Genomic DNA, 26,434 nt, shown 5'->3' with positions numbered 1-26,434 from the left:
CCCCTGCCCATCTCCCTCAGCCTCTCCTGGTGCTCCAAACCCTTCCCAGCTCCCTCAGAGGCTCCTCATAAGAATTATTCTCAAAAATTCACAGAATTCCAGAATGGTTTAGGTTAGAAGGAAGGAACATAAAGCCCATCCAGCGCCACCCCTGGCATGGGCAGGGACCCCTTCTGCTATGCCAGGGTGCTCCAAATTCGATCCAACCTGGCCTCGAACACTTCCAGGGATGAAGCAGTCACAGTTTCTCCATCAGGGCAGCTTTGAAATGCTTTGTGTGGGATATAAACCTCAAAAATCCACTTAATTTCTCTATTTCTTGCATCCTACAGCAAGGAAAACGAGCTCTCCTGCTCTCCAACCCTTCACGTGTCCAGTGTGGACACACAACAGCTCTAACCAAGCTGGAAGGACGGGAATCAAGTTATTCCCAGCTCCCTGTGAGCTATTTTCCCCTCTCCAAGCCTTTCAAAGAGATTTATTCTGCATCTGCAGTGCTGCATGTGCAGAACAGCCCCGGCACTGAGAACAAGCAGCATTTCCAGCTGCTGGAAGGAAGCAAATGTTCCCTCCCTGTTCCCACCATGGAGAGCGCGACCCTGGGAGCCCCCTGAGGAGCTGCCATCGATTTCCAATGGAATTTCAGGAGGATCAGAGCCCTGCCAGGAGCCTGTTAACACACTCCAACACAAAAGGACAAAGCAAATGACTTCAGTGTCAACAATCCCCACACAGCTCCAGCCTCTGATGCTTTCCCGAGGGCCCAGGCTACAACAGAATTCCAAAAGGAAAAATATAATGAGCTCTCGGGGATGGGATTTTCTGGAGAAAATGTTTTCTCCCCTCTTTTAATGAGGTTATAAATACAGCTGGTTGGAAATATGAGCATGGCCTGGTGACACCAGGGGGATGGCACGGCGGGGAGCAGCACTCAAGGAGGGTTTCCCTGCTCCAAGGACACTAAACAAAACCAATTCCCATAGTTTCTGAGGCTGGATGAGCACTGGAATCACCAGGGAGCAGGCAGAACTAACAACAACATCCAGGACAATGCTCGACCTCCATAGGGATGGGAAGAGCCCTGAGGAGAAGGATTGGGAATGTTGGAGGATCAGAGGCTGGACATGACCTGGAATTGTGCCCTGGGCTGAGCCCTCACCATGGGATTCTGCCCCTCTGCCCCGCTCAGGTGAGAGCCCACCTGCAGAGCTGCTCCAACCCTGGACCCAACAGCAGGAGCATGTGGAGATGCTGGAGAGATCCAGAGGAACCCACGGAGCTGCCCCAGGGCTGGAGCTGCTCTGGAGCCAGGCTGGGAGGGCTGGGAATGTTCCCTGGAGAGGAGAAGGCTCCAGGCAGAGCTCAGAGCCCCTGGCAGGGCCTGAAGGGGCTCCAGGAGAGCTGCAGAGGGACTGGGGACAAGGCATGGAGGGACAGGAGCCAGGGAATGGCTGCCAGTGCCAGAGGGCAGGGATGGGTGGGAGATTGGGAACTGGGAATTCCTGGCTGGGCTGGGATTGCCAGAGCAGCTGTGGCTGCCCCTGGATCCCTGGCAGTGCCCAAGGCCAGGCTGGGCACTGGGGCACCCTGGGACAGTGGGAGGTGTCCCTGCCATGGCAGGGGTGGCACTGGCTGGGATTTAAGTCTCATTCCAACCCAAACCGTTCCACGGTTCTTTGGGCATATGCACAGATGGAGAAGGATCATTGGGTTTTCCCAGTCAATGGATCCTCCCAATCACCAGGAGGCAGAAACTCACACAGAACGAGGCACATCCATGAGTTCTCAGCACTGGGGAATGGCCTGAAACTGCCCCAGGCATGGCCTGAAACATTGGAAAAGTCTGGAATAATGGGAATTTCTGGGATTACTGTGCAGGAAGGATTTCATTTACTCCCACACTCAGAATCAGTGATTCGAGTACAGGATCTTAACCTGGTCTTGTGTTTTTAAGCAACATTAAATAATTAAAGGGCAACAAAAATGTATTAATTAAAGGGCAAGTAAAAATAATTAATTAAAAGGCAAAGGAAAGTCCAACAGGAAACTCTTCCACACTGGAAAATTAGCTCAGGATCTGAGTTTGCTTGACAAGATGTTGCAAGCACAAAACATTGAATTTCTCCAAAGAGAACATTTAATAATTATAATTTTGAATGAAATTTTAAAAATAAAAAAATTAAAGCAAAATTTTAAAAATGAAAAATAAGTTTAAATGTTTTTAAAATTAAATAATTTTATTTAAAAGTAAATTTAAAATGAAAATAAAATTAATGATAAAGAAATTACATGTATTATATAGAGATTATTATTGGCTGTAAGCACCACATGAGGAAAATCAGTACAGAAGAGCTCTTTTGGCTCCAGGGAATATAAATATAAGAAATAAAAATAGCTGGAAATGGAAGGAAACCCAGTTCAGTTTGGGGAAGAACCAGACTGATTTTTTTTTTTAGAAAATGAAACAGCTGAACAGAAAAACTTGGGCAGAGAGAGGATTCCTCAAACTTCCATGATCAGATTGTTTTTAGGGAAAAAAAGTCTTTAAATTGATTTTTAATAGAGCAGCAAAGGAAAAATCAACTCTAAAAAGCAGTCAGAACTGTGAGATAAAAGAGGCCAAACTAAACATGTGGTGTGGTCAATTCCAAGATGAAATTCCGTGGAAAAATGCAATCAGAGCTGATTAAAAAATTCCAGATGATTACCATTAAATCAAGCACACTCGAATCAAGACATGGAGTCATTGAAAGCATTTTTAATCCCACTTCCCTCAGGCTGTTCCAGAGTTCACTTTGGATCCCCACCGTGCTGGAAAATCCAGCTGGACCAGGAGCACCCACCAGAGAAATGTGGAATAAACAAGATTGAATCCCACTCTGACACTGCAGGGACTGAGGTTTTCTAACAGTAATTTTGGGTTATTAATTCCCTCTGTACCTGCATCATTTTTCCATAAACAAAGCAGGAAAAATGGATTTCCCAAGCCAGGAAAAACAGGCGTTGATGCCAAAGGCCACCTGACGTGCTCGACGTGGAATAATTGTTACAAATTGGGAGTATTAACATCTTAAATCAGTAATTATTGGTATAATCCCAAACCTAATTAATGCTCATTCCTCCACTTCTTAAATGACAGAAACTTAATTTTGTGGAATTAATGAACAACAAACTGGGTTAGGAAAGTCTGGTTTTAGAGCACATCCATCTCTACTTAGAGAAATTTTTTCCAGAGGCTCCATAAAAGGTTTAAATAAATCCCTGTTAAAAGAGAAATTCGGAATTAATTGAGTGTAAATAATGAGGAGGGGCTCCTGGTGAGACCCCACTGCTCTCTCCATGCCCTATTCTGGATTTTAAATGGTCTAAAAGGGAAATAAATATATTTGAATAGAGAAAAAAATAGTTGATTATTTCTTCATTTATAATAAACAAGGGAGTGCAGAGCGGGTGGTGGAGATGATCCAAGGGTTTCAGCACTTATCCTATGATGAAAGCTTGGGAGAATTGGGATTATTTGCATGGAGAAGGCTCCAGGGAGAGCTCAGAGCCCCTGGCAGGGCCTGAAGGGGCTCCAGGAGAGCTGCAGAGGGACTGGGGACAAGGCATGGAGGGACAGGAGCCAGGGAATGGCTGCCAGTGCCAGAGGGCAGGGATGGGTGGGAGATTGGGAACTGGGAATTCCTGGCTGGGCTGGGATTGCCAGAGCAGCTGTGGCTGCCCCTGGATCCCTGGCAGTGCCCAAGGCCAGGCTGGGCACTGGGGCACCCTGGGACAGTGGGAGGTGTCCCTGCCATGGCAGGGGTGGCACTGGGTGGGGTTTAAGGTCCCTTCCAACCCAAACCATTCTGGGATTCTAGGAGTGAACCCAAAGCAAATTTCACAGTCTGGAGCCCAGAGGAGGCTCCAGGATGATCCAAGGGCTGGAGCAGCTCTGCTGGCAGGGCTGGGAACGTTCACCTGGAGAAGAGAAGGCTCTGAGGAGACCCTAGAGCCCCTTCCAGAGCCTAAAGCAATCCAAATCCTTTGCATTCCTCACCACAATCCCAATCCTTCACATCCTTCACTACAATCCCAATCCTTCACATTTTCACTCCAATCCAAATCCATCACATTTTTCACTCCAATCCAAATCCATCGCATTAATTTTTCATTCCAATCTCAACCCTTCACATTTCCCTTGCAATCCCAATCCTTCACATTTTTCACCACAATCCCAACCTTCATATTTTCACTCCAATCCAAATCCCTCACGTTTTTTTCTGCCATCCCAATCCCTCACAGTTTTCCCTGCAATTCCAGTCTTTCACATCCCTCACCACAATCCAAAACATCCACATTTTCCCTGCAATCCCAACCCTTCACACTTTTCACTACAATTCCAATCCTTCACATTTTTCACTCCAATCCAATCCTTCATGTTTTCCTTGCAGTCCAAATCCATCACATTTTTCACCACAATCCCAATCCTTCACATTTTTTTCCTACCATCCCAATCCTTCACATTTCCCTTGCAATCCCAGTCCTTCACATCCCTCACCACAATCCCAAACTCTCGCATTTTTCCCTGCAATCCCAACCCTCCACATTCTTCCGACCATAAAAACTCCACGAACCCACGGATCCACCATTAAAATTGGGATTCCCGAGGAGCTGAATGATTCTTGGGAACAACAGATATTTTAAGGCATTCCTAAAGGAGCAAAGGCAGAATTCCAAGGATTTACTCACAGTACACGTCCACTCGGATGGATTTGATGGCCGGGGAGCCCAGGCCGTTCTCAGCCTTGCAGTAGTAGCGGCCTCCCTGGTGTCTCTGGATGTTGGAAATCCTCAGGGTTTCGTTGAAGACACTGGAATCTTGGAATCTGTCAGAGGCACTTCCTGCTGTTTTGGTCCACCTGATCTGAGCAAGCACCAAAAATCAGGATTACCTTTAGGTCTGGAAAATGGGCACAGTCTTAAAGTCAGCACCAAAATCCAGAATTACTTCAGGTCTGGAAAATGGGCACAGTCTAAACCTCAGCATTGAAATCCAGGATAACTTTAGGTCTTGAAAATGGGCACAGTCTAAAACTCGGCTCCAAAACCTGGAATAACTTTAGGTCTGGAAAATGGGCAGAGTCTAAATCTCAGCACCAAAACCCAGGATTACCTTTATGTCTGGAAAGTGGGCACAGTCATAAACTCAGCACCAAAACCCAGGATTACCTTTAGGTCTGGAAAATGGGCAGAGTCTAAAATTCAGCACCAAACCACAAGATTTGTGTGAATGGTACCAGGATTTCACCTTGGATGATTCAAGGAAATTCCCAAGAAACTCAACAGTTCATGGAACAAACGCTTCATCCAAGAGTCCCTGAGGAGCTGCATTTCATGGGATCATGAAATGGTTCGGGTTGGAGGAGTTTAAAGATCCTGTTCCAGGCCCTGCCATGGCAGGAACACCTCCCACTATCCCAGGTTGCTCCAAGCCTTGAATTCCCAGGGATTTCTGATCCATGGGATTTGGGGCTGCCTGTGCTGGGTCTGGGAGCAGAAATGAATTAATATTTCCTTTTTTACTTTTTTTCTCATGGTTTTCTTATTTTTGTAATCACAAAATCACAGAATGGTTTGGGTGGGAAGGGACCTTAAATCCAATCCAATTCCAGCCCGGGAACACCTTCCACCATGCCAGGGCGCTCCAAGCCCCCGCTCTCCAGGAGAGCTGGAGAGGAACTGGGGACAAGGGATGGAGGGACAGGAGCCAGGGAATGGATTTAAGCTGGAAAAGGGGAGATCCAGGTTGGATATTGGGAATTAGGAATTCCTGGCTGGGAGGGTGGGGAGGGGCTGGGCTGGAATTGCCAGAGCAGCTGTGGCTGCCCCTGCATCGCTGGAAGTGTCCAAGGCCAGGCTGGACATTGGGGCTTGGAGCCACCTGGGACAGTGGGAGGTGGAATGGGGTAGGGGCTGCAATGGGATGAGATTTAAGGTCCCTTCCAACCCAAACCATTCCAGGATTCTGTGATTCCCTGATCAAAGGGAATGTTCTCCCACTTCCAGAGGATAAATTGCCTTTATGGGCCAACTCGTGCCCTTGGGATTGCACATCCCAACTCTTCCTTTTGCCCAGGGAAACACAATTTTTCCTGATCCAAGGAAAAGCCAGCAGTGACAGGAGCTGTGAACAGGCAGGACATGAGCATCCAGATTCCGTGCCAAGGATCCCATGGAAATTGCTCTTTTCCAGCTCGGTTGTTGTAACACATTGCAAAAAGGAGATTTCCTTTTATTTTCCAGCAGAGGAAAACTTTGGAAAATAATGAAAAAATCAGCTGCAAACCCACAAAGGTACAACTCCTACGGAAAAGTTTCAGGGTTTTTTTCACTTTATTCCCAAAGATTCCAGAGTAATTCTGAAACTGGAATCTGGGGATGCCTCCAAAAATAAATAAAATCAATTAAATAAAATAAATTTTAAAACTCCATTCTTTCACATTTGAATTCAGATTTTACACATTGGCATCCAAACTCTGGACAATCAGGCAGATATCCAAGAGGTGTGAATCCCAAAAATTTGGGATTCAGCTTTGGAATTGCAGAGGAAACTTTCCTTACATTTCAAGGCTGAAATTCCAAATACTACTGGAAAAAATAAAGGGATTTTAAGGAATTGCTAAATAATTTTAAAGGGTTTTAGTGAGTGGATCCTGAGGAAAAAAAATATTTAATTCTTAGGTAGATCAGTAAAACTTCAGGTAAAAAATGGTTAAAAATAATAAACTGATAAAATTCCTTTATCCTGCTCAGTTTGATCAGTCTTTTTTTAATGGAAGAGCAGGATTTAGGGAAGTACCCACAAATTCTTTCCCAAAAAGCCTTGGAATAACCTGGCCAATGATTAATTGCAGCAATTAATCTTTTATTAATTTGGATTACTTTGATTCCAATGTTTTTCCTTATGACTTTCAGAAGTTTCCTTGCTTCCAAAAACTTAGCACTTTAATCCTGAATAATCCATAAACATTTTTTCTATCAATATCCCACTGAAGAATGATGGATTTTCCATCCTGCACAGCTGCAAAATGTCTTTTTCAGCATTAACTGGGAGCTGAGGTCAGAAATTTCACTGAGTTTTTCACAGGATTTTTTGAACCTTCCTGGTGGGAAATTCTGGACTGGCACCTACCTAAATTATCCCAGGAATTTGAGGAAACTATCTGAACAGCTCCAAATTTTGGATATTTTTGTTTATTTGTCCCTGCTTTTTTATTCAGCAAATTTAATAATTTCTTTTAAATTTACCTTCACAATAAAGATTAATAAATAATAAATAATTAAGGGCAGAAAGAAGCAGACAAATCTCCACTGGAATTCCTAATTATTCCTTTTTATGGAGGCTTTCCAATGCTACAATTCCATGTCATACCCCTGGAATCACAAACACATCCTCATAACTTCAATTCCTGGGAATCCCCTGGAATTCTTTAAAGGCAAATAAATACAACACATTTTGTCATTTTGAGTTTCTAAACCGGCACAAAATCAAGCCTGGGGATGAGAACTCCATAAAATCCAAATCCAGACTCTTATTTCCCTTGTGGACCTGTCTAAATCCTATTTTTATTTTTTTTCCCAGGGACAGAAGTTGTTGCTGTTGGTGCCATCCAGGTTCAGGAATTGATCAAATCCTCACATGTTGGGGGAAAAAAGAAAAGCTGGGGTTTAATTAAACCCACAGGATTTAGGAGCTGTTCCACAGGAAAGAGCTGAAAACCAGGAAGGATGGGCACTGGGAGGGCTGGAAAGAAGGGAATTGGGTCCAAGGGTGAGGCAATTCCAGGAATTCTGGGCAGGAGTTACCACCCAGGAGCCAAAATGCTACGGAGACAGTATAATTGGGAATGTTCCCTGGAGAGGAGAAGGCTCCAGGCAGAGCTCAGAGCCCCTGGCAGGGCCTGAAGGGGCTCCAGGAGAGCTGCAGAGGGACTGGGGACAAGGCATGGAGGGACAGGAGCCAGGGAATGGCTCCCAGTGCCAGAGGGCAGGGATGGGTGGGAGATTGGGAATTGGGAATTCCTGGCTGGGCTGGAAGTGCCAGAGCAGCTGTGGCTGCCCCTGGATCCCTGGCAGTGCCCAAGGCCAGGCTGGGCACTGGGGCACCCTGGGACAGTGGGAGGTGTCCCTGCCATGGCAGGGGTGGGGTGGAATAAGATGGTTTTTAACGTCCCTTCCAACCCATTCCAGGATTCCATGGAAAGAACTGGGAATGGGGAGACGATCCCAGCGCTCCATGGTGAGCACTGCTGCTCCATGTCCCAGCACTGCTCTGAATCCCCAGTGAACTAAAAAATTCATTTTTGTTCCATAAACCAGAAAATAATCAGAGTAGGAATTTCCCAGTCCCTCCCTCTAAAGCTTCTACAATTCCCTTGGATTAAAGTCCAAGGAAAGGGCCCTCTCTGAGAGGTAGATGATGAAGACGTAGAATACCAAGGAAAGGTCTGAAAGAAACCTCCAGAACTCATTAAAATAACAAAAATTACTTCAGGACAGTAAGGGATAAGCTCAGCAATGGCACAGTATCCCAGGAAAAATAAGGGAATAACCATCAACAGATTTAAAACATCCAGAGGAGAGCAGAAATCGATCATGGATCAATTTCCAATATAAAAGGCAAAGTTAAAGAAGGAACAAAATGGATCAGGAATCACTTCCTGTTTGCTCAGCCCCAAATGTTCATGTAAAACTTCTTCATCCCATTCTGTTCCATCAAATCAGAGTCAGCACTTCCAAAGGATATTTCTGGGAATGCTGGAAGTTTCAGGATGGACCCAGGGACTGGAAATCTCCTCTTCAGCACCAGGATCAGCTCCATTAAACCATTCCCAGGTTCAGCATTTCCATCCCCCAACTGCCACCAATGCACCACCCTCAGTGTCCAAAGGTGCAAATCCCAATTTTTCCCTAAAAATCATTGAGCATTCCAAGTTTTCCCAGGAATTTGTCTCTCTGCACAACCTCTTAGGTCCCAGTTTACCCCAGGCTGTTACCCCAACCCAGAGGTGATGCCTTCACCCCCTTTGGGAATGGGATCTTTGGAGGATGGAGATGTTTGGAGCTGCTCACTCCCACCCCAAGCAGGACTGGGAAACCAGGAGCCTGCAGTTCCCGGTTCCCAAAGGAATTTGTTTCCCTCAAGAGTAAAAAGGCATCGAAATGTGTTTGTGTCATTAAATTTGAACACTGCAGTCTAAACAGAGAGGGGAAAATGCCTAACACTGATTTTTTTCCACTTCAAATCCACTCCTCGGAGCAGAATCGTGGTTCAAAGTGACAAAGCCACAGTGAAACCCAGGCAGCTCAAACTGAGACTTTTTTACCCTCTTAAAACAACAATTTCAGGTGTTGTTTCTGCTTTTCCTTCTCCCCATCTGCACTCATTTTATTCCCCCTGAAGGAGTAAAAAACAGGGAAGCAGCTTCACAGAGCATTCCCAAAATGCTGTCAGGGATGACAACAACTCAACTGAGCTCCACACCAGGAAATGTTTTTTCTCTAACCCTTCAGCAAGAAAAATCTAGACTCCATTACTTGTGACAATCATTAGGGGAGGGATTTTGGGGCTGACACAAAGATTTGGGGCTGGGAATTGTCATAAATAAAGGAACACAATAAAAACTCCAAACAAACAAAAAGGTAAAACAAAACCAACCAAGCCCTTCTTCAAAAACCCCAAATTGGTTTTCAGGAGATTCCTGTCCCTCATAATTTCACAGAATCATGAAAGTTGGGAAAGTCCTCCAGGATCATGAAGTCAAACATGGCACTGCCAAGGCCACAGTGCCCCATGTCCCCATATGCCACATCCACATGGATTTAAATCCTTCCAGGTTTGGGGACTCCACCCTGTACCTGTGCCAGGGCTGGGGAACCCTTTTACAGAAGAAATTTTCCCAAATATCCAATCTAAACCTCACAGAATCCCTGAGATTGGAAAAGAGCTCCAAGATCAGAGTCCCAGCTGTGCCCAATGCCCACCCTGTCCCCAGCCCAGAGCTCTCAGTGCCACCTCCAGGGGACACCTCCAGGGATGGGCACTGCAACCCTCCCTGGGCAGTGCCAAGGCCTGAGCCCCCTTTCCGTGGGGAAATTCCTGCTGTGCCCACCCTGAGCTGCCCCGGCCCAGCCTGAGGCCGTTCCCTCTGCTCCTGTCCCTGTTCCCTGGAGCAGAGCCCGACCCCCCGGCTGTGCCCTCCTGGCAGGAGCTGTGCAGAGCCACAAGGGCCCCTGAGCCTCCTTTGCTCCAGGTGAGCCCCTGCCCAGCTCCTCAGGGATTCTGCAGCCCCTGCCCAGCTCCTCAGGGATTCTGCAGCCCCTGCCCAGCTCCTCAGGGATTCTGCAGCCCCTGCCCGGCTCCTCAGGGATTCTGCAGCCCCTGCCCGGCTCCTCAGGGATTCTGCAGCCCCTGCCCAGCTCCTCAGGGATTCTGCAGCCCCTGCCCAGCTCCTTTCCCTTCCCAGCTCCAGCCCCTCCACGTCCTTCCTGTCATGAATGATCCCAACTGACTGCAACATGTGAGGTGGGTCCTCACCAATGCCAAGCTCAGTCTCCAAAGTTTCACCCATCCCCAATTTTTTTCTCCATCAGGCCCACACAACATTCCCACTGTCCTCCAAGGTAGGTTCCACGTGTCGGTTTTTGGGAAGCCCCTTCTAGACCAGACTAAATCCAGCTCTGTGGAGCTCCCCCAGGCCGGGTTTAAGGGATCTGTTCCCATCGTGTCGTGCTCTGGAACATCACTGAGGTTATTAATTCTCTGCAGATCAAAATCAGCCTGTTTGATTAAACCTGTTCCTATTTTTAAAACTCCATAAAAATAATCCAGAAAAATCATGCTGTCCTTCAGACAGTGCCAACAGCAGAGAAAGAAACTCCAGGAAAATCCCTAAATATTGGGAGTTGATACATCCCAGGTTATGTTCACATCAGAGCTTGTTGGTATTGTCGGAATATCCTGGTGAGACTGAAAATGAACCCCAACCTCATGTCCAGGAAATTTTCTGAATCAAATCCCAAATCTCAGTGATCCAAACCCTAAATTTGTCAGTAATGCAAACCCTAAATATCAATGAACCAAACTGTGAGTTTCCCAGTGATCCTAACAATAAATTTCAATGATCCAAACCCTAAATCTCCCAGGGATCCAAACCTTAAATGTCTCAGTGATCCAAACCCTAAATCTCAATGATCCAAACCTTAAATTTCCCACAGATCCAAACCCTAAATCTCCCAGAGATCCAAGCTCAAAATTGTTTAGAGATCCAAACTCTAAATCTCAAAGATCTAAACCTTAAATCTCTCAACAATCCAAACCCTAAATCTCCCAGCGACCTAACCCTAAATCTCTCAGTGATCCAAACCTTAAATTTTCCAGTGATCCAAACCCTAAATCTCCCAGAGATCCAAACCTTAAAATTTCCAGTGATGCAAACCCTAAACCTCAAAGATCCAAACATTCAATCTCCAAGTGATCCAAGCCTTAAATCTCCCAGTGATTCAAACCCTAAATCTCAAAGATCCAAACCTTAAATCTCCCAGAGATCCAAACCTTAAACTTTCCAGTGATCCAAACCCTAAATCTCCCAGTCATTCCAATCAGCTGTGCCATATTTTCCTCCCACAGGATCCCAATTCCTCCCAATGCTCTCCCTGATCCCAAAATGGGAGTGGGAGCCTGAGCTGCCACCGGGTTCGGCTGTGGCAACAAATAAAGGAGCTGACATTTGATTTTGCTGGAAAAGTGAGAGAACTGGGGAGGGGGAGCAGAGAAAAATGGGAAAAGGGTGGGAATCTCCATAAGAGGGATTTGGCAGCCCAGCTTGGCCAAGCAGGAGCAGCAGCTGCTGAGAACCAGTCACAGATCCTGCAAAAAACTCCCTGATTCCTTAAAAAAATCAGATATTCCATATTAAAAAATCCTTAGAAAATCAGGAATCAGAGTAACTGGCTGAACAAGGGTTATTTGTTTGGGATTTTTTCTAAAAAATCCCTTTTTCCTTTCAAATGATGAGGTCTTGATGGTCACAAAGTATTAAAAATGTGATGATACAAAATTCCGGGATCTAAACACATTCCAAAAAGGAGATTATTCCTTGGCGGCAATATATTCCATCCTTACCTCCTTATCCCAGTCATTGGATGCAAATTTTTCATCAGGCAATTCCAAAATATCAGCCTGAGCATGCCCTACCTGCACACTCCAGGTGTTGGAGACAGGACAAAGAATATGTGGAATCAGTCAAGATGGAAATTCCAAAGATTTTGACTCAATGGTTTTTGCTCTGTGAGCAGCGATTTTCCCTTTTTTCCTGAGGCTAAACTGGCAAAGCCTCCTCCAGGCAGGAAAACACCTCAAACAATGTTAAAAAACACTGCAAAAGGATCAAATCTCTCCTTCCCTGAACCTGACATGGCTTAAAAAGATCCCAGCAATTCCTTTGTTCTGGGAAAAGGAATTGGAAAGGTGTTGGCAACCCACTGGGTGAGATTCCAGCTCATTTCCAATTCCAGGAGAAGAAAAACTCTGCAAACTCCAGTAATCCCAAATAGCATCATTCATGTCTTGTGGAGCACTCCTGGCACACCTTCCAACAACTCCCACCAGTGCCAAGGAACGGAATCTGGGAACGCTTCCCACATTTCAGGAGAATTGCAAGGAGATGGAAAGGAAAAAAAAATTAAAAAGGCCTGGATCAGCTTGCAGCTAGGAATAAAACCAGGACTAAGGGCTGGGATTAAAGGTTTGGAAAGGCAGGGTTAAGGGAATCAGCACAATGGGAAGCAACAATGGGAATTTCCAAAGGGAAGGGAAGAGAGCTAAAAATCAGGGAATGTTTAAAACTGGATAAAAGAGCACTGCGAAAAGGAGAGAAGCCACTAACCCATAACTGCCTGAGGGACAGGAGGGACAGGAGCCAGGGAATGGCTCCCAGTGCCAGAGGGCAGGGATGGGTGGGAGATTGGGAACTGGGAATTCCTGGCTGGGCTGGGATTGCCAGAGCAGCTGTGGCTGCCCCTGGATCCCTGGCAGTGCCCAAGGCCAGGCTGGGCACTGGGGCACCCTGGGACAGTGGGAGGTGTCCCTGCCATGGCTGGGGTGGCACTGGGGGGAATCTGAGGTTCTTCCAGCCCAAACCATTCCAAGACTCCACAACAGCTGATTGCTCTTCCCAACAACACCATTCCAACCCAAATCATCCCAGGATTCCATAGCACTTAAAGGCTTTTCCCAGTTTCACTATTCCAGCCCATCCATTCATGAAATGGCATTGTTAGGAACCCAACCCATCCATTCCATGATTCCACTGCCTTTAAAGGCTCTTCCCAGCTACATCATTCCAACCTGAACCATTCCAAGGCTCTTCCCAACTACTCCACTTCAATCCAAATCATTTCAATTCCCTTCATGGGGATGGCTCCTGGACTTTCCAGACTTCAAGGATTTTTTTCTCTTTTACTTAATTCATCTTCCTTTGGTTCTGGTGCAAATTCCCTGGATTTCTTTTCCACAGTACTCCACAGCTGATGGATCTTTCCAACAACACCATTCCAACCCAAAACATTCCAAGATTCCATGACACTTAAAGGCTTTTCCCAGTTTCACCATTCCACCCCATCTCTTCATGGAATGGTGTCGTCGGGAACCCAACCCATCCATTCCATGGATTCCCCTGCACTTAAAGGCTTTTCTCAATTTCACCATTCCTGTTCATGGAATAGTGTTGTTGGGAACCCAATCCATCCATTCCATGATACCACTGCCTTTAAAGGAATATTCCCAACCACACCATTCCAACCTAAATCATTCCAAGATTCCATAGCACTTAAAGGCTCTTCCCAGCTACACCGTTCCAATTCCCTACATGGGGATGGCTCCTGGACTTTCCAGACTTCAAGGATTTTTTCTCTTTTACTTAATTCATCTTCCTTTGGTTCTGGTGCAGATTCCCTGGATTTCTTTTCCACAGCACTCCACAGCTGATGGCTCTTTCCAACAACACCATTCCAACCCAAATCATCCCAGGATTCCATAGCACATAAAGGCTTTTCCCAGTTTCACCATTCCAGCCCATCCATTCATGGAATTGTGTTGTTGGGAACCCAACCCATCCATTCCATGATTCCACAGCACTCTAAGACTCTTCCCAGCTGCACCATTCCAACCTGAACCATTCCAAGATTCCATAGCACTCAAAGACTCTTCCCAACTACACCATTCCATGATTCCAGAACAGCTGAAGTCTTTTCCCAACACCACCATTCCAACCCAAACCATTCCAATTCCGCACACGGGAATGTCCCCTGGATTTCCCAAACTTGCAGGATTATTTCTCTTTTGTTGTAATTCCACTTTCTTTGGCCATGGTGCAAATCCCCTGGATTTTGTCAGCGCTTTCTCCTTAACGATGTATTTACCTCATTAGCATAATTGTCTGCAATTATGTAATTAGCGTTCATATGTGTAATCATTGGAACATGTAATTAGCCCTAATTACACCATTAAAGCCTGCGAGTCAGAAATATCTTTATCATTTTGATTGACAGGCATATGGGAAGGGGGGGAAGGAAAAAAATCCCACTCGTTATTTTTATCTCCTTGAATCACGAAATCTGCAGGAGGATCCAGGATTCAACCCAGAATGGCACTGGAATTATTTTAAAATCTGATAATATTGATCAAAATTATGTTGAGGTTATTGCACTGGAAGAGGAGGAGAAAAACTACTTGAAAATAAGAAAAAATCGGACAAGTGCAGCAAAATTTTTATGGAAAAAGAAATTAGGATTTATTTTGAAATACTTGGAATTTTTCATGTCTAATATCCTAATATGAAAACTCAAGAAAGAGTCTCCACATGCAGCAGAACTTTTCTGTAAAAAGAAATTAAGAATTATCAAAAATAAGGAGAAAAATTCAGGAAAGAGGCACCAAGTGCAGCAAGATTTCTCTGTAAAAAGAAATTAAGAATTCTCTGGAAATATTTGATTTTTAATTCTAATATCACTGGATTTGAGGAAGAAATCTAATACAGGAAAAGAGAAAACAGAACAGCAGTGAGATTTTTCTGTGAAGAAATCAGGAACTATCTCAAATTACTTAATTTTTATTTCTAATATAACTGGATTTGAGGAAGAAAAATAATACAGAAAAAGAGAAAAACCCTACAGAAATTGTTCTATGGAGATGCTGTTGCATCCTAGAAAAGGATTTTAAAATTCCTTGGATTTTTATCCCCTCTGAGAAAACCAGATTTATTTGAAAACTCAGTATTTAGGTCGAGTTTGTTTTATTTAACATCTGTGCTGGGGGCCTGTAGGACAGCACTAGAACAAACATCTGGCATGGAATAATTTAATTGGGACAGCAAAAATTAGGATTTAAAAATTATTTTTAAATAGTATCAATTTACTTTTAAATATTACTTTTAAATATTGACCCAATTTAAATATTTGAATTTATTTCAACTTCTGCTTTTCTAGTTCAGGGTTCTTGGGTTTTTTAGAAGTTTATTTTAAACAGCCAAAACAAAATTAAAAATCAAGTGGCTGAGCTGCCCAAAACCTTGAGAGGAGTAAAGGGGAAGCCTTTAAAAGAGGTATTTGGGAATAAATCTTAGTTGGGAATATAAATATTTCAGGATAAAGACTTTCCAGCCTGATGAATTCCACTGCAGCATCCACGTGTTCAGGTGAAAGGCAGCAAAATCCACCTGGAGATTTCCAAACCATTCCCTGCTGCCAGAGGAGGGAGGAGAGCTCAATCCAGGAGAAAATGTTATCCATGGAAACGTCAGCATGGAGATTAAAACATCCCAGAATGATCCTGAGACGTCGTTCCCCCATCCCAGCAGGAAAAACCAAATTTGTTCCAATTCTCCGCACCAGACACCTCAGCTGGGTGAGGCTTTGGGAGCAGAGTTTCTTCCCCTAAAATATAAAAGCAACAAACTCCAGAGCTTTAGGAGTTTGTGGGATCACAGAATCCTGGAATGGTTTAGCGGGGGAGGGATTGTAAGGATAATCCCACCCCTGCCATGGCAGGGACACCTCCCACTGTCCCAGTGTCCAGCCTGGCCTTGGGCACTGCCAGGGATCCAGGGGCAGCCACAGCTGCTCTGGCAATCCCAGCCCAGCCAGGAATTCCCAATTCCCAATCTCCCACCCATCCCTGCCCTCTGGCACTGGCAGCCATTCCCTGGCTCCTGTCCCTCCATGCCTTGTCCCCAGTCCCTCTGCAGCTCTCCTGGAGCCCCTTCAGGCCCTGCCAGGGGCTCTGAGCTCTCCCTGGAGCCTTCTCCTCTCCAGGGAACATTCCCAGCTCTCCCAGCCTGGCTCCAGAGCAGCTCCACATTTGGAGCAGCTCTGTGGATTCCTCTGGATCACTCCAGCAGCTCCATGTCCTGCTCTGTCCCCAGGTCTGGGGCAGCTCTGCAGGTGGGATTTCATGGCCAACATTCCTTCCACAGCAATGGGAAGGATTCCTGATAATCCTCCAGAAAAAGCCTCCCGAGCGTTTCCTTGGGAGATCTCCCTCCAGAGCCACCAGCACCGCCTGATCTGCATCAGCTGCTGGTTTCCCTGGTTACCAAATTATCCATGTACTCATCAAACCCATTCCTTCCCAGGCACACCTCCCAGCTCCAGCCTTTATTCCAGAGCCACCCCCATCCCTGTGCCAGGAGACAGGAATGGTTTTCCATGTGCCCATGGAAAAGCAGCTCCCGGTGCTTTATCCCAGGGCTGCTGCTCCAGCCTTTCCTGCTCCAGCCGTGAGCAGGAACACGGAAATACAAGCTGACAGCACAGAGGGAAAACAAAACACTGCAGAGCTTTGGGAGGGGAGAAAACAGATGGAAAATAGCCAGAGGACAAGTGTCCATATTTCAGGAAAAGTGGAATTTTTTCCTGTTTCCCCTAAAATAATACAAGTCCTGCTCTGTGGGCACTGGGAATTTTCCATACGGGATTTCTGGCACATTTAAGCTGCCCAAATGTCAAAATGAAACTGCTCTGGTGCCACTCCTCAACCCTGATGTCATTCCCAGCTCCATGAGATTCCCTCCAGGCTCATCCCAATGATTGCTGAGGCTGTAACAAGTCTGGGCTGGATATTCCCAACCCAAACTTCCCTTCCCTGCTGCTGTTTTTTTCCCGGATTTAAACTCTTTGGATTGAACGTCTTTTTATCTGGATTTGACCTCTCTCCCTCAGCACTTCCAAGCCTTTTTTAGGAAACTGCAAACACATTCCTTGTGGAGAGACAAGCAGCCACCTGGAAACGGGAAAAGTGGTAGGAACTGCTCAAATTATTCAGGATAAAACAGGAGTTTTAACTGGAGAATCAACAGCAGTTAATTCCTTTTATCAGCTTGCAAACCATTGGAATAATGGAATGGTTTGGGATGCAAGGGACATAAAAGATGAGCTCAGAGGCACCAGTGGCTCATTCCCAAAGATCCTGGTGCAGCTCCAGGAGTCCCTCACTCCGTGCTGTGGATGCTGTGATTCCTGCCCTGGATTTTTGACACAATTCCTGCTCCTCCCTCCTGGCAGACAGAGCAGGGCAGGCTCGGAGCCCTGCAGAGCTCTGCAGAGGTGTGAATTCAGGTGCTGTGCTCGGGGGAGAAAAACATCAAATAAACTCCTTGGAGCAGCACAAACGTCATGTGAAGCCTCACCACAGATTGCTTTTCATGCCAGAGCAGGATGGAAACATTTTTCCTTGCTAAACGGGAGTCAAACATTCAGGAAAGGGTTTTCTCCAGCATAAAATCCAGGCTAATTTAGTCATGAGTCAGGCTGGGTTTTGTCAGGTGCTCAGTGAACATTTGTAAAGTCTTCCCGTGAACTGAGGAGTGTCAGATGGAATCAGCATCAATTTTCCTAACAAGGCTCCAATTACTGCTCCAAGGAGCTGCAGAGTGGGGTGGGAAAACAGCTGCTCCCGTGTGAGGGACCCCCATCCCCCTCTTCCCTGGGCTGCATCAGCTCTTGATAAGGATTCGTATCAATTCAAACCAAAAACGTGGCACCCGCTTTGCCCCAAAGGATCCTTTTATGTCTGACTCAAAGCTGATCAAAGAGAACAGAATGTGGGGGTTTTGTTGGGGGTTTTTTGGGAATGCTGCCTTTTCTGGCCTAATGGATGCAGTTCCAGGGAGTGGGAATTTTTCCTTTCCTGGCATTATTAAGGAAAAGGCAGGATCCTGTTCTGCAGTGTCAGAGGAGGCTCCACTAATCACAGGGAGTAATTAGGGGGATGCATTTGAAATAATTAAGGGTTTTTTATTTTTTAGTGCCACAGTTACCTGGGTCTGTCCATGGGTAGAGATCAGAGCTTCCCAAGGAGTTTATGAGTGACAGGATAATGGGGAATGGCTATAAACTGACAGGAAATATTGGGAAGGAATTCCTGGCTGAGAAGGAGGTGAAGGGCTGTGATGGAATTGCCAGAGCAGCTGTGGCTGCCCCTGGATCCCTGGAAATGTCCAAGGCCAGGTTGGAGCAGCCTGGCACAGTGGGAGGTGTCTCTGTCCATGTCAGGGTGTGGCACTGGATGGGATTTAAGTTCCTTCTCATCCAAACCATTCCATGACTCCATGAATTCCATATATATAAATATAATATATATATATAATATATATAATTATATAATGTGTATAATATATAAAAATATAATATATAATACATATAATACAATAAAAATATAATATATAATACATTTATATATATGATTCCATATATATATATATATATATATATATATATATATGGAATCATATATATAAATATGAGCTTCAAGGCTCCTGCCAATCAAACCATTCCTCGCTTTTTGTCACTTGGGTTACCCCCTTTGGCCACCCCAATTCCCAGCAGGCAGGATGTGTTTTTCCAGGCTCACACCCCTCTGGAGCAGCATTTCCCTGCCTCTGCCCCGGGTTCACAATCCCAGGAAACCACAGGATCTCCTGGCAGCTCCAAGGGGAACAGCTCCTGCTGCCTCAGTGGCATCAGCACAGCACCCAACTCCTATAAGTGGGAAGAAAACACAACCAAACAGAGGCAGGGAGAAATTCCAGAGCTCCTAAAAGCAGATCCTCCCCTGCTTTACTTCCCGGGAAAGCCACGGATCCATCACGTTCTTCACACCCCAGCAGCACCGTGAGCACTCCTGGATTTTTCCGGGAGAAAGGGATGTGCTCCGACAGCCCTGCCTGGAAGAAGGGTGGCAGGAGGATGTGAGGAGGAGGTGGGATCTCGTTAAGATGTGTTGCAACCTCCAAACAGGGAAAAAAAAATCCCGGAGTGTGCAGCTTCCAGATGGTGGGAATGACGTGTGGCACTGGCAGCTGCTCCTTCGTGAGCCTCGGGAATGAGAGTGGGGAGGCAGCCCCTGGGAGAGGGGGGACATGGTGGGAGGGCCAGAGGTCACCCTGCAGCACTGGGAGGGACTGGGGGAGCACTTGGACACTGTCCCCTGTCGGCTCTGCACCTTTTGCTGCTTGGAATGTGCCATTCCCACCAGGATAATGTGACAGAATGTGCCATTCCCACCGGGATAACGTCACCCGAGGTGGGACAGCACTCGGGGGTGAACCTCTGGAAAAATCACAGCCAGGGGAAAGCAAAGCCCAAGGAGGGGGAGGTTGGATTGACAAACAAGGCCTTTATAAACTCCTGGAGCCACTGAGACTGGAAAAGCCATCCAAGATTGAATCCCAGCATTCCCAAGGCCACCACTGACCAATGTCTCCAAGTGCCACATCCACAGGGATTTTAAATCCCTTCAGGGATGGTGACTCCACCACTGCCTCAGGGCAATCTTTTCCATTAAATTTTTCCTTATCTCAAATATAAACCTTCCCTGAAACAACTTGAGGCCAGTTCCTCTTGTTACTTGGGAAAAAAGCCTGGGAAAAAAGCCTGGACACACCCTCCTGTCAGGAATTTCCTGTTCATCCTTCACTGGAAAACCAGGAATTCAAAATTCCAGTTGATCTCTGCTCATCAGATGCCTCTTCCTCTGCTCCCCATGATCCAAATGTCATTCCACACTTTGGAAAGTCTCAGGTTTTGTTTCCAATGACTGGACCTGCCCAGCATGGGTGAGAATTCCCAAGGAAAATCAGGAAAAAACACATTCCTCAAGGCTGGGCAGGAGATTGTCACCAGCGGGGATAAAATGTCACCTCTTAGCTACTCAGTCCAGGAAATCCCTTATTCCTGTCCAGGGGTAAGTGGCCTTTGGATATCCTGGCACATCCCTCTGGAGCTGGAGAGCGGGGACAGCCCAACTCCAGGATCCTGGATAAAATCTGGGAAAAGGACAGGTCTCCACAGGGTGATCCTGCTCCAAACTTGGCAGGATTTTATCCAAAAATCAAACCAACCTCTCCTGACAGCCACAATTTATGGAAAAAAGGGCTGCATTCACCTCACCTGAGCAGGGATAAAGTGCTTTAAAAATTCCAGCCAGGAAAACTATTTCTATGGCAACAAATGGTGCATTCCAAAGCTGGGTGTGAGAAGGTGGGAAATCAGGAATAACAAATATTAATCACATGGAACATCTCAAAATCACCCCATGGATAACAAGCAGACATTCAAGGATGTGTTGGGGTGCTCAAAGTCTTGTACCTAATTAGGAGTGAGGTGAATTTTTGGGATTAACAGAGTGATTATTTTTAATTCTCCTTCTTTCTGATAATTCTCATACCCTTTTATTATTCCTCCCAAAACCCTCACTGATGCTGAGAAGACTCCATGAAAATTTAGAGGAGAAATTCCAGAAAATTTCCAGCAATTGGAAAGCGCAACCACCACTCTGAACACAGGAATTTCCCTGCCTGGAAATAACCCTAGGGGAAAATTTTTGTGGGAAAGGCAGCAAAGAGAGCTGTAAAAATGGGAAGATTTGATAAATCTGAAGATCTGTGTTCAAAGGGAGGCCCCCCAGAGTGGCATCACTGCAAGGATGACTTGGAGCAGATCAGAGACATCCTTGAGTCATCAGACCCCAAAGAACGACATCCGTTGATCCCGAAGTTAAAAGAGCAAATGTTGGAAAGACAAAAAAGGAACAAATGTGTGCTTTGGTAAAGCAGGAAGGAGTGACAGGAGAGAAAAGGAAAAAAATAGAATTTTTTGTCATTAATTCATTTCTCCTCCCAGAGCCATCACGGGCATCCTCAAATCCTACAGATTAGAAATCCCTGGGAATGTTCAAGGCTTGGAGTGGAAAATATTCCTGCCCATGGGAGGAGTTGGCACTGGTTCATTTTTCATCTCCTTTCCAGCCCAAACCATTCCACAATTCTGTGATTTTACAAATTGCCAATCCAGGGTTGTTTAATTCTTCCAGTAGTGAAACCAAAAGGAGTTTCCATGCCAAGAAAAATTGGAAAATTTGAGTCAACGTGCAAGTGTGAAAGCATTCTTGGAATGCACAATTCCATATTTTATAACCTCATTCCCCAGCACCTGATCAAACAGCAGCTGGAAAACAATTTCCATGCAATTTGCAACCCAAATCTGAGAGCATCCTGTGGAAAGATCAGGAAAAAATTGGAATGCTGGAAACACCATCCCTAAACCAACACAGAATAAACTTCCACTGCTTTAGCTTTAAATCTTCTCCTTAAATTGGGAACAATCATGGAATGAGCAACAAAAACAGCAAACCCCTCCTTCCTGGAGGAGCTCACACTGAAGGTCTCTGAATTCCCTATTCCCAGTTCCTGCCCGTCCCTTGCAATTCCAAAAACAAAGGGTATAATTCATCACTTTGGAAAGAAAATTCCTGGTGATTATCCTAATTAAAAATAACTGATTAACGAGGTGTCCTGGCCCAAGGGGGTCACACCAGGGAGGTGCAGCAGGAGTTGCCAACAATCTTGAGCTTGATAAAATAAGGATAGGCCTGGAAAAAGCTGATTTATTCCCAGGTAATTCTGGTTTATCCAGCTGTAACACTGGGGGTTCCATGACATTCCTGATCCAGGCAAACAAGGTTTCCCAAGCTCTTGGGTTCCCTGCTCCAGCTGTTCCCTCTTCCAGAGCTCCAGCTGGATTTCTGAGGACTGGAGTGTGAGAATCCCAGACAATAGCAAAACTTCAGGGATTTTCATCCAACAATTGTCACCCTTAGAATTGTTTTCCTTCTCTTTTACCAACCTCCATGGAAGTCAAACACACCGGGAATTTAAAGCACAATATTGCTGATTTTGACACCAGATTTTCCAAGAAAACTCTCCAACAATTGTCACCCTTCTAATTGTTTTCCCTTTCTTTTACCAACCTCTTAAGGAAATCAAACACACCAGGAATTTAAAGCACAAATCCCAGGTAATTCTGGTTTATCCAGCTGCAACGCTGGGGGTTCCCCGACATTGCTGATCCAGGTGAACAGGGAGACTTTCCCAAGCTCTTGGGTTCCCTGCTCCAGCTGTTTCCTCTTCCATAGTTCTAGTTGGATTTCTGAGGACTGGGGTGTGAAGATCCCAGACAACATGACAACTTTAGGGATTTTCACCCAATAATTGTCACCCTTATAATTGTTTTCCCTCTCTTTTACCAACCTCCATGGAAATCAAACACACCAGGAATTTAAAGTGTAAATTTAGGAATTTACACTTGAATAAACCCAGGAATATAGGGTGTAAAAATCTGATTTTTACACCAGATTTTCCAAAACAGATCACCAACATTCCTGCTGTTCAAGTTCCTCTGGAACACCCAATATCCACCCAACATCTGGGATGGATCCCCCACCTGGATCCCAGTGGACCTTGCCCACCGCGCAGACTCTGAAGGTGAACCCGGCTTGTGGAGGCTCTGGGGGTGTGGAGGGGACAGGTGTGGTGGGCAGGGACTCACCTGTGGCCGGGGGTGGCCTGTGACCAGGCAGGTGAGCTCCAGGGTCTCCCCCTCGCGGATGGTGTAGACGCGCTCGGAGTAGCGCTCCTCCTCGATGTTGCAGGCCAGGCCCGAGTGCACGATCCGCACCGTGGGGGGGGCTGCAAGGCCAGCAGAGAAACGGGATCAGAAACACACGGATCATTAAATTATGGGAGGTTCCACAAGGATCACATCCAACTCTTAAGGGAATCAAACGCGACCTTGGCATTCTCAACTCCAAGATCCAATGAACTGAGCCATCTCAGACCACTGGGCCTGGTCATGAGCTGGGGGGCTGCAAAGCCAGTAGAGAAATGGGATAAGAATCACATAGATCATGGGATTATTGGATGTTTTGGGTTGGAAAAAATCCACAAGGATCAAGTCCAGCTCTTAAGGAAATCCAATGTGACCTTGGCATTCTCAGGTCCATGATCCAACCAACCAAGCCCATCCCAGACCACTCCACTCCTGAACGTGGCTATGAGCTGGGGTGCTGCAGTGCGAGCAGAGAAACAGCATCAGAACTACATGGATCACCAAATTACAGGATGTTTCAAGTTGGAGGAATCCCACAAGGATCAAGCCCAGCCCTCAAGGAAATCAAACACAACCTTGGTATTCTCAACTCCAAGATCCAATCAACCAAGCCCATCCCAGACCACTCCACCCCTGGGGCTGACCCTGAAGCAGGGGGCTGCAAGGCTAACAGAGAAATGGGATGAGAACCACATGGGTCACAGGATTACAGGATGTTCTGAGTTGGAAAAGCCACAAGGATTGAGTCCAGCTCTTAAGGGAACTGAACCTACCTCGGCATTTTCAGCTCCATGATCCAACCAACCAAGTCCATCCCAGGCCACCCCAGCCCCGGAACCAGCACTGAGCATCTCTCCCACATAGTTACTCACTGTTTACTCAGCACATACTCATCACCACAAGAAATTTCCATGGTTTTTATTAATCCTTGTCAATCCCCTGGATGAAACCTTCAGCACCCCCCGCTTGCATTCCAATTTTTTTGTTTCCATTTCCAAAATGAACTTGGCATTATTGTTTTTATTCTATATCTTCCTAAATGCATTATCACACTCGTTATGCAAATGAAAAGACTTAATTAAAGCAGGAAAATTAAGCAGGGGAAACAGTGGCACTGATGCTGCTGCTTCCTTTCCAAATCCCGTCAGCGGGATCAGGATTTGGAGCAGGAGTTAAGTTCAGGCAGAACCTTGCTTTAATTTCCTTGTTGGTACAACCTGTAGTACAGGAATTACTCAGATTTACACGTCGTAAGTGTAAGGAATGCACGACATTCCTGTTATTACACCTGCATAAATCCCAGCTCCATTTCCACAAGTCTCCAAAGTACATTCCCAGCTCCACAATTTCGCTTCTGAACCATGAAATTCACAGCTATGACAATTTCCAGGGAGTGGATCAATAGGAGAAGGAAACTGATTTACTGACCCTAATAAAAGCACAGAAACTAAAGGGCACAAAAGATAAAATGGAATTCTGTGGGATTTAAACACCTGGAATTCCATCCTTTCTGTTCATCCATGTGATGCCATTGAGCTCCCAGCCCCATTTCCCATGGAAGAGCCTCAAAGCTTCTCCCCAGGCTCTTTGCAGTAGCTGGATCCCCTTCCCAAGGCTGCTTTGCCAGGTCTCCATGCTGCACATCACACCAACCCTGCTTCTCTGGTCATCCTGCAATTCCTCTGCTAGGATCCACATGGAATTCCCAGGATGCAGGGCTCTGGCATCCCTGCAGACCCCCCCTCACCTTGGCATTCCTGGTCCAGTCCACACACAGCTCCCTGTGGACACAGCCCATCGTGGGATCCCGATCTGAAGGCCTAGGATTGATCCAAACCTGCCAAGAATTCCAGTGTCTGAGCCTCGCTCTCCACAGCCTGGAGAAAATGAGGCTCAAGCCAAGGAGGCAGAAGAGGCAGAAGAGGAGCAGGGAATGGATGCTTCCTCCATAGAAACACGGAATGGTTTGGGTGGGAAGGACCTTAAATCCCATCTCATTACAACCAGCACATTCCACTGTCCCAGGCTGCTCCAAGCCCCATCCAAACCCGCCTTTGGACACTTCCAGGGATAGCCACAGATTCTCTGGGAATTCCATTCCAGAGCCTCCCCACCCTCCCAGCCAGGAATTGCTTCCCAATATCCCATCCAGCCCCACACTCAGTTTGAAGCCATCATTCCAGCAAAGACTCCAGCAAGTTCTGCTCTTTCAGCCACCACATCCCGAGTTCCAAAGCCCCAGGAACTTTCCCTCCTCCCTTTTCCAGAAGGTTTAGCAAGGAACAACACAGCCCTGCTCCAGCCAAAAGTGGTCCCAATTGCTCCAAGTCCAACACAATGATGGAATAAAGATGCTCGGAACAACCTGGGATAGTGGAAGGTGTCGCAGCCCTTGGCAGAGGTGGAACTGGGTTTAAGATCCATTCCAATCCAAATCCCTCTAGGATTACATGATTGCCTTGTCCCATAGATGCAGGTGGATCTTCCCATGAAGCTCCTGGAATGTCCTTGGTTAGGAACCAGGGCCATGTGTCACACTCTAACCTGGAAACAATCCGTGAATTCCTGACTATGATTATTTTTCCAAGTAGAACAGCAGCACCAACACTCAGTGTGCTGATTTTTCCCCGGAATTCCTAGGAATGCTGATCCCCCTCCACACTCCTCGGGAGTTCAGCATCCCAAGGACATGGAATGCGCTCTTTGCTCTGCCATTTCCAGGGCTCTGAGTCACCACTGGGACTTCCATCATCTCCCACACCACGGATTCCAAAATGCAGGAATGCTGAAGCAGAGCCACAGAGCAGAAAGGTAAGCGAGGGTTCAGCACGGCTCATCAAACTTGGGACCAAATTAGAGCAGTCAGCAGCAATATTCCAACATCCTTTTAAATCCATATTCCATTAATATTCCATTCTTATTCATGTTATATTCATCTAACTCCAAATCACAGCTGAAGTGTCCTTCATTTTAGTGGCTGTGCCACTCTCCTGAAACCATTAAATTTGGGAAGGAGCAGGAAAGGGAAAACGCCCCCCTGGGTGTCGTTATTGCCAAGGAAAACACTGCTTTGAGAGGAGATCAAACCAATCAAGGAAAATAGCAAATATTCCTCTTCCAGTAAGTGAAAAATCTTATGGTTCAGGAGACATCCCATAATTATGAAATGTCACCTCCCTCCTTCCTGCAGAAATATTCATCCCAGCTCCTTCTGAAAGCTGCCTCCAGGGATTTCATCCATTAAAACAATATCAGCTTAGCATTGATTTTTTTGTGACATTTGAGGAGAATTTGGCTAGGGATTGCACATGGAAGATGCTGCGTGGATTCTTCCCAGCACCATTCCCAGCACCATTCCTGCAAGGCACAACCTGGAGGAAGGAAAGGTTCTCCAAGAAAAAGGTAAAACAACAAATCCGAGCACAACCCCCTTGTTCTGCTACAGGAGTTG

At 46.0% G+C, this 26,434-nt stretch overlaps 1 protein-coding gene across 1 annotated transcript in view; it reads right to left on the bottom strand.

The window, feature by feature from the left end:
- The window catches only part of MDGA2 (MAM domain containing glycosylphosphatidylinositol anchor 2), a 209,694-nt gene that overhangs the window by 121,070 nt on the left and 62,190 nt on the right, over positions 1 to 26,434 (bottom strand). The window contains exons 2-3 of the mRNA XM_059474248.1: positions 22,924 to 23,063; positions 4,732 to 4,906 (exon numbers count right to left, since the gene is read on the bottom strand). Coding sequence (XP_059330231.1) covers positions 4,732 to 4,906; positions 22,924 to 23,063 — 315 coding nt within the window. The remainder of the gene's footprint in view (positions 1 to 4,731; positions 4,907 to 22,923; positions 23,064 to 26,434) is intronic.

Source organism: Ammospiza nelsoni, chromosome 6 (assembly GCF_027579445.1).
Source record: "Ammospiza nelsoni isolate bAmmNel1 chromosome 6, bAmmNel1.pri, whole genome shotgun sequence".
NCBI classification, from domain to species: domain Eukaryota; kingdom Metazoa; phylum Chordata; class Aves; order Passeriformes; family Passerellidae; genus Ammospiza; species Ammospiza nelsoni.
The sequence above is the reverse complement of the archived record's forward strand: the minus strand, read 5'-3'. Positions and strand labels throughout refer to the sequence as shown.